General features: G+C 41.2%; 2 protein-coding genes across 15 annotated transcripts in view; one reads left to right on the top strand and one right to left on the bottom strand.

The window, feature by feature from the left end:
- Positions 1-12,009, bottom strand: part of bcl2l16 (BCL2 like 16) — a 42,428-nt gene extending 30,419 nt beyond the window's left edge. For 4 of the 5 annotated variants that reach the window (XR_013500545.1, XR_013500544.1, XM_078239013.1 and 1 more), the window contains exon 1: positions 11,243-12,009. The gene's annotated coding sequence lies outside the window, so the exon portion shown is untranslated. The remainder of the gene's footprint in view (positions 1-11,242) is intronic. The other variant, XM_078239014.1, reaches the window with a different exon arrangement.
- A 425-nt stretch (positions 12,010-12,434) lies between these two features.
- spen (spen family transcriptional repressor) overlaps positions 12,435-14,301 on the top strand; it is a 93,461-nt gene continuing 91,594 nt past the window's right edge. For all 10 annotated transcript variants that reach the window (XM_078238971.1, XM_078238976.1, XM_078238973.1 and 7 more), the window contains exon 1: positions 12,435-12,754. In XM_078238971.1, the coding sequence (XP_078095097.1) occupies positions 12,672-12,754 (83 nt within the window). In that variant the 5' untranslated portion in view covers positions 12,435-12,671. The remainder of the gene's footprint in view (positions 12,755-14,301) is intronic.

The following is a 14,301-nucleotide window of genomic DNA, read 5'->3' on the forward strand; positions in this document are numbered from 1 at the left end:
TAAAGCAGCACTTAAAAATTATTTTCCAGAGAATCAAGGGTAACAAGGCTTGCTTTGAAGTTTTCTTTGCAAAGACATTTTACCCAGGTTTCTGGTTAAAATGAAAGAAAACTATGATCTTCCTGTCTACTTTCACTTTTACTCTGTTCCATGATCTGCAGTCTATTTCATTAGCAGATGCCACTTTTGATGCAAATGTGTTTTAATTTCCCACTGTTAGTATTTTTTTCAGAATAGAACGCCCACTCAAAACTGGGAATCAATGGTGTGCACTGTAAACATTTGAATTTCAGCAAAGCTGTGACACAGGTATCAAAACAGAATTCTGTTAACTCAGACCGGTAATCAAATCTAGAACTTTCCTATTCTTCCGGAAACCAAGCCTCTCGGAATGTATAATTTTGAAACACTGACATCACAACCAGATTTATGAATGCTCACATTTTCACTGTTCAAAACTGAAGAAACTTCTGCCTCTCAGCCCACATGATGGAATATTGACACTACATTGAGCCATGGTGTACCGCAGCTGACTTGATAGCGATCAGTTGCAAATATCTTGGCTAAATTTACATTCCCCCTAATCAAGCAGTGTTGTGGCCAATTATATGAGCTATATGGAGCAATTTATTTTTGGCATGACATTTCCATTAAACCATCAAACTCTTAAATAATCAACTTTTTTCTTTACCGACTTCCCTCTCTCTACCTGCCCTTCATTGAGATTCACTTCTCAAGTTACTTTAACGCAAAAAGCGGTGGAAATCTAGAAGTCAGAAAGAAAAGCTGATGCACTATGGAAGCATCATATGCTGACTGGTATAAGAAAAAGTAAGACAAGGGAATGCACTACACATAATTAGAACATTAAAAAAAAACATTAAAATGTTATACAATGGAATTTAACGCAGACAAGTGTGAGATATTGCACTTTGGAAGGACAAACCAAAGAAGAACGTACTCGGTAAATGGTAGGACTCTGAAGAGTGCAGTTGAACAGAGGGATCTGGGAATACAGGTACAGAGTTCCCTAAAAGTGACGTCACAGGTGGATAGGGTCGTAAAGAGTGCCTTTGGTACATTGGCCTTTATAAATCGGAATATCGAGTATAAAAGTTGGAGTGTTATGGTAAGGTTATATAAGGCATTGGTGAGGCCGAATTTGGAGTATTGTGTACAGTTTTGGTCACCTAGTTACAGGGAGGATGTAAATAAGATTGAAAGAGTGCAGAGAAGGTTCACAAGGATGTTGCCGGGTCTTGAGAAGCTGAGTTACAGAGAGAGATTGAATAGGTTGGGACTTTATTCCCTGGAGCGTAGAAGATTGAGGGGAGATTTGATAGAGGTGTATAAGATTTTGATGGGTATAGATAGAGTGAATGCAAGCAGGCTTTTTCCGCTGAGGCTAGGGGAGAAAAAAACCAGAGGGCATGGGTTAAGGGTGAAAGGAGAAAAGTTTAAAGGGAATATTAGGGGGGGCTTCTTCACGCAGAGAGTGGTGGGAGTGTGGAATGAGCTGCCGGATAAAGTGCTAAATGCGGGGTCACTTTTAACATTTAAGAAAAGCTTGGACGGGTTCATGGATGAGAGGGGTGTGGAGGGATATGGTCCAAGTGCAGGTCAGTGGGACTAGGCATAAAATGGTTCGGCACAGACAAGAAGGGCCAAAAGGCCTGTTTCTGAGCTGTAATTTTCTATGGTTCTAATTCAAATAACAGCAACATGAAGGATAGAATGTTCCTTGCAAGCAGGCGGTGGCCTAGTGGTATTATTGCTAGATTATTGATCCAGAAACTCAGCTAATATTCTAGGGACTTGGGTTCAAATCCTGCCACAGCAGATGGTGGAATTTAAATTTTTTTAAAAATCTGGAATTAAGAATCTACTGATGATCATGAAACCACTGTCAATTGTCAGAAAACCCCATCTCATTCACGAATGTCCTTTAGAGAAGGAAATCTGCCATCCTTACCTGGTCTTTACCTACATGTAATTTCAGAGCCACCACAATGTGGTTGACTCTCAACTGCCCTCATGCAACTAGGGATGGGCAATACATTTGGGCAGAAAGCTGACATAGTGGTTAGCACTGCTGCCGCACAGCTCCAGGGACCCAGGTTCGGTTCCCGGCTTGGGTCACTGTCTGTGTGGAGCTTGCACATTCTCCCCGTGTCTGTGTGGGTTTCCTCCCACAGTCCAAAGATGTATGGGTTAGGTGGATTGGTCATGCTAAATTGCCCCTTAGTGTCTGCTGGGATGTGTAGGTTAGAGGGATTAGCGGGGTAAATGTGTGGCCCTGGGGTGGGATTGTTGTCGGTGCAGACTCAATGGGTCTAATGATCTCCTTCTGCACTATAGGGATTCTATTGGAACCAAAGAATTTGGGTGATATAAAAACTAAATGGGGGCATTTGGAGCTGAATGGTTCGTGACAAGTCCTCAGGAGGCAGACGGTGACACTGTTCTTTTGTGGTGGGGGGCGGGGAAAAGGAGGGGTGCAGCAGAAATCAAAGGTTTCCACGTGGGACCTGGAGAGCTCGAATCCTTACAAGAGAGGGAAAGAAACTCAATTTGCTGTCCCTAGAATCTGCTTTCTTGACCTGGTGCTGCAACTTCCGCCTCCCGCTCCGACTATGGATTAAATACCCGTAGCATATGTCATGTTCCATTGTTTCTAATTTCCTTTTCAGAAGAAAGTTTTTTTTGTATTTATCCTATCAAATCATTTTAACATTTTAAAGACCTTGTCAGGTCACCCTCAATAGCCTGTGCGCAAGGGATCATAAAACCAAATTTATGTTTAGGCTTCAAGGCGGTGTGTTCTTGCTACCTGCAATTTAAAATTGTAGTCAACCAAATCAGCGTAGGAGAACTCCCTGCTCAATTTTAACTACCCCCTCACTAGGCTGGGAGTTTAAAATTATCCTTCTGGAATGTAACACTCCTTGCATTGTATAAACATTCCAGCCAACACAATGGATTAGCAGGTGAGGCGTATGCGCACACCAGTTACGGACAAAGGCAGTGGTGACTCACCTCCAACATCGCAATAATGGTTGGACAGTTACCTGCTTAAAACACAATAGGTTTTAACAAGGGACCTCGTTAGCTGAATAGTTCAAATCAAAATCACCCTGGCACATGACCAAGACTTGAGCTGTCTGGATTCCTTTCATTATACAGCTTTTGAACTTTAGCTTCAGTTGCAGTTTAACCTCTAAGCAGAACTGGATACCAGGCTAGCCTCCTGCCTTTTGACCTGCATCTCACAACATATGGAGTAAACTAATTTCCATGATATACTTGCTGCATCTTCAACCCACTCAACCTGCAACCAAGTTCCTAGAATCCAAGACCAGGAATTCTGCCACAACCACTGAATGACTCTTCATTACTGAGATCACGTGAAATTATAATTTTTACTTTTATTGTAGTCATTGCCCTGAACTCTTTCTTTCCCTCGTCCCTTTTTTATTACATGAATGCAAAGATGAATATTGCGAAACCCGTTCCTACGATGTGTCTAAACCAGCCCCCTTGTCTCGAGTTTGCTGCGGGGTTAATAGAAGAGTGGATCACTCCAAAACTGAAGGGTTAGGGAAAACACACTTCCACTTACAAAGGGGAAAATTAAAAATATCTTGGTTTGTGGGTGGATGGAGAGAGGAGAAAGCAGAGCTGTTCAAAATTGATGCCCATCTGTTCCTAACAGTTGTATGAATTTCCACCCATTGCTGAATTGTACTGCCCCACTGTCAAGAGTGTGTGCCACTTAATATTCGTTCCTTGTCGTGTACCACTACAAAATATTAACTGGTCATTCGAGTGTAAACAGAAGTAACATGAAGCAGCAGCATCATGGCCAATTACAGCTAGAGTAAGCAACGTAGCTAGTTACACCTAGAGTATTGGGGGCAATTATGGGCACCACAGTTTAGAAAGGATGTCAAGGTCTTCCAGAAAGTCCAGAGATTTATTAAAATGGTACAAAAAGGTACTGGAGAAACTGGGGTTGCCTTCCTTAGAGCAAATATGATTAAGGGAAAACGTAAATAAGTATCCAAAATCATGAAGGAAACCAATACAGCAAGAACACCATTTCCAATGGCAAAAGGGTTGGTAAGAACGATACAAGTAATTGGCCAAAGGGACAAGAGGAAAGATGAGGAATGCAGGTACATGGTGTGGTGGAGCATCTTAAATAACTGTCAAAGGGAATTTGATAAATACTTGAGGGAGAACCGTTTGCAGGACTATGGAGAAAGAACATGAGTGGAAATAATTGGATAGCTCTTTCAAAGAGTAGGAAAGATATATTCAGCAATCTGTGTATCTTGCATTTTGTTTTCCCTTTCTCCACTCCCCCAAGCCTATGGTTACAAATTCGAAGAACCACATTTTTTTTAACTGTACAGTATTCTAAGGTTTTTGATGTTACATATCAATTTAAAGTTATGCATCTTCACAACTGACATCTCAATTTCCCAACGTCTGGGTATACCTCATGCTACAGACCCTCCTCGAACTATATACTTATGACATACGTTTTAAGAGCTGGCAGAAATTTGGATTAGAAACAGAAACCCAACATAATGTTTTAGATTACAAAGCCAATCACGCGTTATTTGATACCACATGATGTGTTTTTGAAAGCACTAGTCTCATTTCCAATTAGGATGTATACTGTGTGACTCAGTGAAATAGTCGAAAAAAAACAGTACAACAATAAATCATACGGCCCAGAATGATCAAACTTCAATTCCTGGTCTATGTCAAATAGGTTATGGGGTGGCAATAGCATGGTTTACTTGGGACAAGGAGAAAAAATATCAGCCGTCCTGAATGTTTCCCAGAAATCCTAGCTGCCAGATGCTCCGACATTTACAATTTTGTGAAAGCTGTCAAACTACACCACAGCACGGAGAGCAAATAAGAGGGGGAAAAGAGATTTCTGATGCCAGTTTTCACTAAACTGTGCAAATAAATTGCTGTGTTCCCCTTTTTCTTTCATGCGACATCCACCCCTCCACTCACCAAAATAGAATGGCATGCTTGTAATACAAGTTGAATGCTGAAGTTACTGATCTCTTACATGAGCAGTGAAGTTCTGTAATTTAAATGTATATACAAGCAAAATACAGCAAATGATTACACACACAAGCCATATCAAAGTTTATTCTTCATGTATTGTGTAATAGAAGGCATCAAGTCCAATTCTCAAAGCTGACATGAGTCAGCAGTTTTTAAATTTGGTTAGACTGGATTTTGCTACAATTGGTTTTAGGGCTCCTGGGAGGAGGTAAAAAAAAAATCTGCATGATTTGCTGGAAAACAAAAAGGTGTGTGGATGTTAGCAACAGAATTGTACTCGATAAGGATTATTTTCAGAGTTAAATGGATGATTGGGAACAGAGGCAGAAGAGATTTGAATATCAAAGTAACAGTAAAAAAACTGCTAAAGCACACTTTAAAAAAAATCAAATCTGCACAATATACACAGAGAAACTCAACGAAACCACATGCAATAGAAGCAACTGGTTAAAGAACAGTATGTATAAAGGAGGTTTCCTCTTGTGGGAGAATCTAGAACTAGGGGCTCACCTGTTTAAAAATAAATTTTATCTCCCATTCAAGAGTCGAGGAATGTTTTCTCGGAGGGTCATGAGTCTTTAGAACGCTTCCTCAAAATGCAATGGAAGCAGAATATTTTCAAAGCTAGAGATTCTTGACAAGCAAGGGAGTGAAAAGTTATCAGAGGTAAGTGAGAATGTGGAGTTGAGGTTACAATCAGATCAGCCATAACCCTATTGAATGGTGAAGCAGGCTTGAGGGGCCGAGTGACACACGCCTAATTCACATGCACGTTTGTGTTATGACCCCATATGAATCACACAGCCAAACTGATGCATCTTAAATATAAGTAATGGCACAATAATGCAAATGTTACTCATTAGTTTCAAACAAATCACAGATCTTTTACATACTTCTTTGAAGTTTCTTTATACAAAGCTTCACTACAACACATCAGATCAGCAAAACAAACCAACAACCTCAGATAGCACGGTATCGCATTCATCATCTGTGTAGCATTGATTGATGGTAATGATTCCACCAGATAGAGAAAAAATTCAGTGTACTTTTGGACAACTATGAAGTACCCAAAATTCTTCCCCACTCGGGGCCTTAAATGCGGCAACACATTCTAGGATGCATGAATTTGCTTGCATGAGTCACTAGTTTGACTTCAAATACTGCATCCAGTTCTGGGCTCTCCACTTTAGGATGGATGTGAAAGTATTAGAGATAGTGCAGAAACGATTCATGAGAACAGTTCCAAATATGAGGAACTTTATTATGAAGGCAGATTGGAGAAGTTAAGGTTTTCCTTGGAGAAAATGAGGTCCAGGAGATTTGTTAGAGTTATTAGAGATTTGTTAGAGGTGTTAGAGTCCAAAGATGTACGGGTTAGTTTGATTGGCCGTGCTAAAATTGTCCTTTAGTGTCCTGAGATGCGTAGGTTAGAGGGATTAGCGGGTAAATGTGTAGGGATATGGGGGTATGGCCCGGGTGGGATTGTAGTCGGTGCAGACTCGATGGGCCAAATGGCCTCTTTCTGCACTGTAGGGTTTCTATGTATTCAAAATCACGAGGGTTTGGACAAAATAGATTGGGAAACTGTTCCCACTCAAAGGATCAAGAACAAGAGGGCACAAGTTTAAAGTAATTAGTAAAAATAAAACATTTTTATGCAGTGAGTGGTTAGGGTGGAGGCAGGTTCAATATACTTATCTGAAAAGGAAGGATGTGCAGTGTTACAAGAACCATGCTAGGTGAATTGCTCATTCGGAAAGCCAGTGCAGACATGATGCACGAAATGGCCTCCTGCACTGTAACAGTTCTGTGCTTTGAAATTTTAAAGTAAGTAAAACCATAAACAACTCAGCATTGTCAGCTGCGGTTCAGCTGGAAACACTCAACTCTTTATCAGAAGCAGCACAGTGGTTAGCATTGCTGCCTCACTGCGCCAGGGACCCAGGTTCAATTCCCAGCTTGGGTCACTGTCTGTGCGGAATTAGCATGCTCTTCCCGTCTGCGTGGGTTTCCTCTGGGCGCTTGGTTACCTCCCACAGTCCAAAAGACATGCTGGTTAGGTGCATTGGCCGTGCTAATCTCTCCCTCAGTGTACCTAAACAGGCACCGGAGGGTGGTGACTAGGGGATTGTCACAGTAACTTTATTGCAGTATTAACGTAAGCCTACTTGTGACACTAATAATAAACTTTAAAAGATTCTGGGTTCAAGTTTCACTCCAGGTTTTGTGCACAAAAGCTAGCACTGTCCAAGGTGCCTTCTTCTGGGCAAAAGGACAGAAGCCATCTGCCCTTCAAGTGGGGTTAAAGAGATCCCATGGCACTATTTTGAAGTAAGAAATCTCACAACACCAGATTAAAGTCCAACAGGTTTATTTGGTAGCACTGTTCCTTCATCAGGTAATTTAGCTGATGAAGGAGCAGCGCTCCGAAAGCTAGTGCTACCAAATAAACCTGTTGGACTTTAACCTGCTGTTGAGACTTCTTACTATATTTACCCCAGTGCAATGCCGTCATCTCCACGTCATGACTATTTTGAAGAGCAGGGGAAATATCCCTGGTCAACTTTTATCCCCGCATTCAACATCAGAAAAACAGATTTCTTTTAAAAATCACATTACTGTTTGTGGAAGTTTGCTGCACACACTATCTGCTGTGTTTCCTACAACACAGTGACTACACTTCAGAAGTATTGGCTGTTATGGGTTTTGAGATGTCCAACAATTGTGAAATTCTCTTTTATTTTTAGAGTTATCGTCCATCAAAACAATCTGATGGAATTCCCAATGAAGTTACCACTATCAAGTCTTTAAGCACGACATATTCACATGAACAAACACTCCAAAGTATAGATGGTTTCAAAAACTGTACATGTTTTGAAGAGGATCCCAAGAGTCCACAGGATAATCTTATAGGAATTCTGCTTTTAGGTTCATTTCTATCTTGCCTTTTCGACCAAGAGAACCGTCCAAAGTTTTTTTGTAAAATTCATTCGGGGATGTGGGTGGCATTGACTTGGCCAGCAATCATCGCCCATCACCAAATGCCCTTGAATTGAGCAGTTAGGCCATTTCAGCAGATATTTAAGAGTAGGTGCAGAGTTCAGTTAAAAGCAATACTACTCACATATACAAACAAATACACACCCATTTTTGAAAGTACTTTGGCACTTGGTTCAAGTGGAAAATGCAAGACGAAGTAAAAATGGTTCCGAAAGCTGGGCAGCTGTTGAGCTATTATAATTAGCCTTAGCAGCCGTGTGTCATGGAAAAAAAATAGCCTAAGTAACTGTTTGCGAACCAACTACCTATAAGAAATTTAATGCATATGGATTGTCAAGATCAAATTCAAACAAATGCACTCCAGGCCTGAATAGCATTGACAGTCAAAAAAATGGCGAGATTCACAAGAATTGGAAGAGTGTCAGCACTTCATCAGCACTGTAGCAAGTCACTGCTTTAAGGAAAGAAACAAATAGTACAATATCCCAGAGAAGCAGTATAATTTCCTAACATGTTCATTTTCACAAATGAGTAACAGTAGTTTCATACTCCATATGCCCTCAGAATAAGTGGTAAAAATCAAAGTAATAATTTCCACCCTAGCATACGAATAAAACAGACCTAGGAAGGATGAAAAGAAATCCATTTAATCAGGGAATCAGCCCTACTATATTTACAGCCTTCCTATTGAATAAACCTATAACAAAATCCTGTAGAAGCTGGCTGAAAACTAAGCAGAATACCAGAGAAATGCACAAATATGCAAAATGATTGATAGGAAGAAACCCAGTTAGAATCTGTGCAGTGCTACATATTGTTTCTGATCGGTTAAGTGCTTTTACGACGGCAGCACACAAGATTTCCACAACATTTTTAGCACTGTTGTGAAATGAACCTAAAAGTAGCATGTTTCTTTAAAATCATTCTCAACCTATAATCCATCAAGCCAAGTTGTCCTGCCGCCAAGACAATGGGACAGTTGACTGCACCCAGTCTTGCTTCAATGTCTCTTGCACCTGGTTCCAAGTATCAAGCATGTTTTTCAAATTGGACTCTCCTCAACCCCCTTGAATCATAAACTAAGTTTGAATACATTTCTCTCCATTTGGGATTCTGAGAGTCAGTCTTACCACTCCTTGTTTCTGCTCTCAACTGGCATTTTCAAGAATGACATTTGGCTGAGAACCATAAGTTATTCAATCAGCATAATGCTACTTAGGACAAAATATATATTTATCTTTGAAATTATTCCCATTTCTGAAGAATGATAAATATTGTTTCACTTTGTAATAGGTTCCTGTGGCAATGATTTTAATAATCACATGCAACCTTGAAGAAAAGGGCATGATCTCAGGAGCCCTGGACAGTGGTTCAAGGTAATGTGACAACTTCTGGGTGTCACAATTATCAAGTGAATCTCAGAATAAGGTATGAATAATTTTCAGTAGGATAATCGAAGATTTTGCACATACCATATGCATTGAGCTTTGTATAGTAACTAAGTGTTTATGTATTAAATATAACTGTAGTGAAGTGCAAACTGAAAGCCAGTGATGACTAAGTACGCAGTTTCCACAACACAAGTTGCTGGGAAACACTTACTGGATCAATGGCATTACCTAGTGTCCATCCGAGTGCACTATGAGGCTAAGCTGCAGTTATATGTACGAATGGAGTAATCGCAAGCCTACAATCCAAGAGATTATACATATACACTTTTCTTTGAATGATTCTATAACCTACTTGCTTTGGTGGCTTGTGAAAGATACTCCAGCAGAATATTCTGCCAGAACAGTGTACAAAGTAAAATACATAAACAAAGGGTGGATAAGGTACAACAGAATTGTTGTCTAAACAAGTGCAAAATTGCATGATGTATGCTTCATAGGTTTTACAAGCTATCACTGCAGACAGAAATACTTCAAAATGCAAAGAGCTAGCCACAGAACAGGAAATTCCACAATGTCACTCTCAATTTTGCATTGCCATTTAGTTCAGTGAAAGGCCTTATAAGGCAAACAGTTTAAGAAAATAGGCTTAACAAAAACAATTACTGCCTTAGCTCTCAAAATATGCACCATGGCAAATGAAAACATTTCCCTCTTCTCACCTCCAAACAGCTCAACTATGGATAATGCTGAGAAGCAAAAACAGTTTAAAAGGGATCATATCAACCCTGTTTCTCGGCAGTGTTCTTCATGTTTTCTGAAAATACGCATGATTATTTTTATGGCCATGGAGTACGATGTTGAGCAATAATTGGATCACAATCCTCCATTTATAACAGTTCAAGAATAATTCATTATCCATTAAGCTGAAAAATTAGAAATTCTAAGAATAGGGATTTTATATGCAAGACTTCCGCACTAATCAGGATGCAGAATTACCCTAGTTACCAGTGCAGTCTTTATGCAATCAGTGAATAAACATACTGGGTGGATACCAAGAAACAAAGAACAACCTCGAGAACATAGCCATATCACGAGTGTGTTGCTTTCATAACTCATAACGTAATTACAGGCATTTAAAAAGCCAAGCTAAAGAGTCATCCACTTTTTTCACGTCTTCGCAATCGTTCTGCACCATGGGTGTTGGCCCTAGGTTTCACAACCTCAAAAACGGAGCTTAATCCCCTCCTGTTATAAACCATTAATAGATGAACAGTAAATCTTGTTAAAGATTACCTATTTGATCAAGGGTTAACTTTTTTTTGAGATTTGTTGATAATTTTCAGCATACCATAGTACATTTTATACTCGATACAAAATTCTAAAAAATGGGTCTGTTGAAATACTAGTCTTTCTGCAATTACCAAAATTTGGTTATTGCATCACATTCACCACTTTCGACGGATATATCAACTGGATTAAACCATAATTTGCAGTTTCAGTCAACACTTAAGAAAAATATGGCCCCCGTCCAAGCACAGAGCTGCTCACCAGAAACACCGAGCCATACGATTTTTACATAAATTTCTGGAACCCTTTGTGTATTAAAGACTTAAATTTACAACAAGAGCGTGAGAAACATGTGATCCACCAGGCTAAGTGGGTACTTTTGACTGCAGATGTTATGTTTGAATGGTGAAGTAGATACTTTAATGCAAGATTTAATAAAAATATTATATTTCTCGCCTTTCTGAAACACTTACTGTGTGGTGGCATCACTAACCAAACTGTTGCTCTTTCCCCAGAGAATTCTTTCCTTCACTCCAATCTGTTATAAATTTTAACATATCCTACTATTTTTAAGCGAACTTGTATCAGTTGATCTGTATAGGTTGCACGTAAAGCCAGTTTTATTTAACGCTATTATTACACGAAATAGCATCTTCCAAGAGAAACCAGATTTTAAAGATCGGATGGGCTATTAATTGCTTGTTATTCCACTATTTTAAGCCACAAGGTAGTCTACATCTCTGGTATTCCAGCAGTGTATGTGCGCAGCACTCCCTGTTTGGGCAGATTGCTGCTTGCCACAAAATGGCGGACTCTCCAGAACTTTCCATCACCTTAAAATGGCGCCCGAGTGGAAAAGGAGAGGGGGAGGGGAGCAGAGACAGGGACAAAGAGGACTGAGAATGGTGGAGTGACGATATTCCTGCAAGAAAACCCCATTCTGAACGAACACAACAGCCGCTTTCTGACAAGAAAAAGTTATTGGCAACAAGTTTTTTGAAAGTTGTATTTCCTCATATCGGTCATTTCGGCGTTCAAGCCATCTAAAATCTTCCCATATCGTTCATAATATCCAAAATTTAGTATTAGTCGAAGGAGGCACTTATAGACAAGTTAGACAGAGCTATTCTTTAAATAAAGAGTGGAAATCCCTGGAATTGCGCTTTCTCAGATTCCTTTCTATTCATCGTGCTCCTGCACCGACAGCAGCTTTTCGAGAACTTTCCTCCCAGTCACTGTAGTAAGCTAAATACCAACTCTGCGCGATTGCGCAGAAAACACTCCCGGGCCACTTTCTGCGCACGCGCGGTTTCTCCTCCCAGCTGCTGCCGCGGACCTTTGTGCAACACACAGCGTGCCGCATTTTCCGCGCATGCGTAGATCGCACGATGCGCCCGGGGAGTGGGAAAAAAAGGCTCATCGGGTGTCACGCAGGCGCAGTTTGGTATTCTTCCTTTCGGCTGTGGAGCCAGGGGTGGGGGAGGGGGAGGGGGTGGGGGAGGGGGTGGGGGAGGGGGTGGGGGAGGGGGTGGGGGAGGGGGAGGGGTGGGGGAGGGGGAGGGGGGGGAAGAGGCGAGGATTCCTCCGCGCGTGCGTGCTGCGGCGGCGAGCCCAGGCGACCCGGGGTTTCGTGGCGCTTGCGCGCCCGCGGCGACGGATCCCGCGCGTGCGCAGTGCAGTTCAATTTCGGGTCTGGGGACGAACTGTTAGCGTCTCGAGGAAAAAAAAACCGCGTCAGGTCGGGCGGCGCGAGAGAGAGAGAGCGAGAGAGTGTGCGTTAGCCTAATGGTGGGATTTTACCTCAAGGATTAACCCGGGCCGACAAGGAGCCACCGCCGTCACCGCAAAATAAAAACCGGACTTTCACTCACACCGAAAAGGGAGCCCTATGACTCGCTAAGGATGGTACGAGAAACCAGGCACCTCTGGGTGGGGAATTTGCCGGAAAATGTGCGCGAAGACAAGATTATCGAGCATTTTAAACGGTAAGTTTTGGACCGCGCCGTGTGTGTGTGTGTGGTAAACACTCTCTCGGTGAGCGTATTATTGTGTGGGCCCGGCCTCGAGGCCCTTCAGGGTAAACTGAAACCGGAGAAAGTGCTGGCTTCTTTGCTGCAGCTGTGTGTGTGAGATCGCATACATACACACACACACAAGCTGCTGGTTGAGTTCACATCCCTCACTCCGTAAAAGGGGTCACTAGCTGCCTTACAGTATTCCTATTGTTATGTGGCATTGCTACCATCTCGGGTCGATCTGCTCAAACGTCCTTTCTCATGCCACCCGACAGTTTTCCAATCGCTCAGGAAGATCGTTGACTTTATTTTAAAAAAAGGAAATGAAACATATTATTTCCAATTTTTGTTCTTGCCCGTGACTTAGCTAAATTTGATTGTGGGAATCCTCTCCGTGTTTTTAAACCTATTGTATTTTACATTCTTCCCCCCCCCCTCCTCCCAAAAAAACGTAAAGTTCACAACTGTTTCGTGCTAATGTTGTAAATATTGGTGGCTGCAGCCCCAGGAGAGAGAAAGATGTGAAGATCTGACTGTTTTAAGACACATGGGAGCTGTAATGGAGGACAGGGGCTGTCTGTGGGAAACAGAGCTGGGGGAGGGGAACACAACACATTCACTGATAGCAAAGGTCCAAACTGGCGCTCCTCTGCGATCAGACACTGCTTGGCCTTGTACAGCAGAGAAAAAAAAAGACAGGCACAAGAAATACTTAAAATTAGCAAGGCAATTTATGCAACGTATCATTTAAACCAATTAATGGAAGGAAACAACTTGATCTATCATAGCTTTACAATATTTCAGTTTCTCGGAGAGATTCTGATTTTTTCAGGTATTGCTGCTGAATTTTGCACAAGTATATTTATATCCCAGACAGGAAGCAGCGATCCGAGGTGCAATTAAAAGCATCGTGTAGTCAACGGGCGATATTTGAAAAAAAATGTAACCAGTTGAGTGTATAAAGCATAAATTAAACGGTGAAAGGAAGTTACTGAGTTTGCAAAATGTCTATCATGGAAGGTGAAAGGGTTTTTTAAAAAAACGAGGTATTGATGCAAAAAGGAAATGATAAAATAGGGATACTGAGCGTAGCGTGTGGTGCTCAGCGTGAGTAAAATGGCGGACTCGTTCTCAGCATCAAGCCTCACGTTTGGCATTTGAAGCATGCACTTGTACCTACCCGTCAAAGGATGTGTAACAAAACCTGATTTACCATTTCTCGTAATTCTCAAAGCTTAAAAGAGCATTGTGTCCTCCAGATTCTTGTGATTGCAAAATACTACTCGATATGGTATTTTGAAATATAAATATTTTATATTTTACGTTTCATCTTGCATTTTTAAATATAAGGGCATGGCAGAACTGACGGAAGATTTATCGTAATTCTTGAAGCCCGATCTTTGAGACACCTTTAAATACTGGGGAGAACTCATGAATTATTCCTTAGGGCAAGCACAAGCAGATCTTTGAATTCCCAGACGTGTTAGAATTTGACTTTGATTTCTTTCACAATATTA

The sequence above is a fragment of the Mustelus asterias genome, chromosome 22, assembly GCF_964213995.1.
Source record: "Mustelus asterias chromosome 22, sMusAst1.hap1.1, whole genome shotgun sequence".
Classification (NCBI taxonomy): domain Eukaryota; kingdom Metazoa; phylum Chordata; class Chondrichthyes; order Carcharhiniformes; family Triakidae; genus Mustelus; species Mustelus asterias.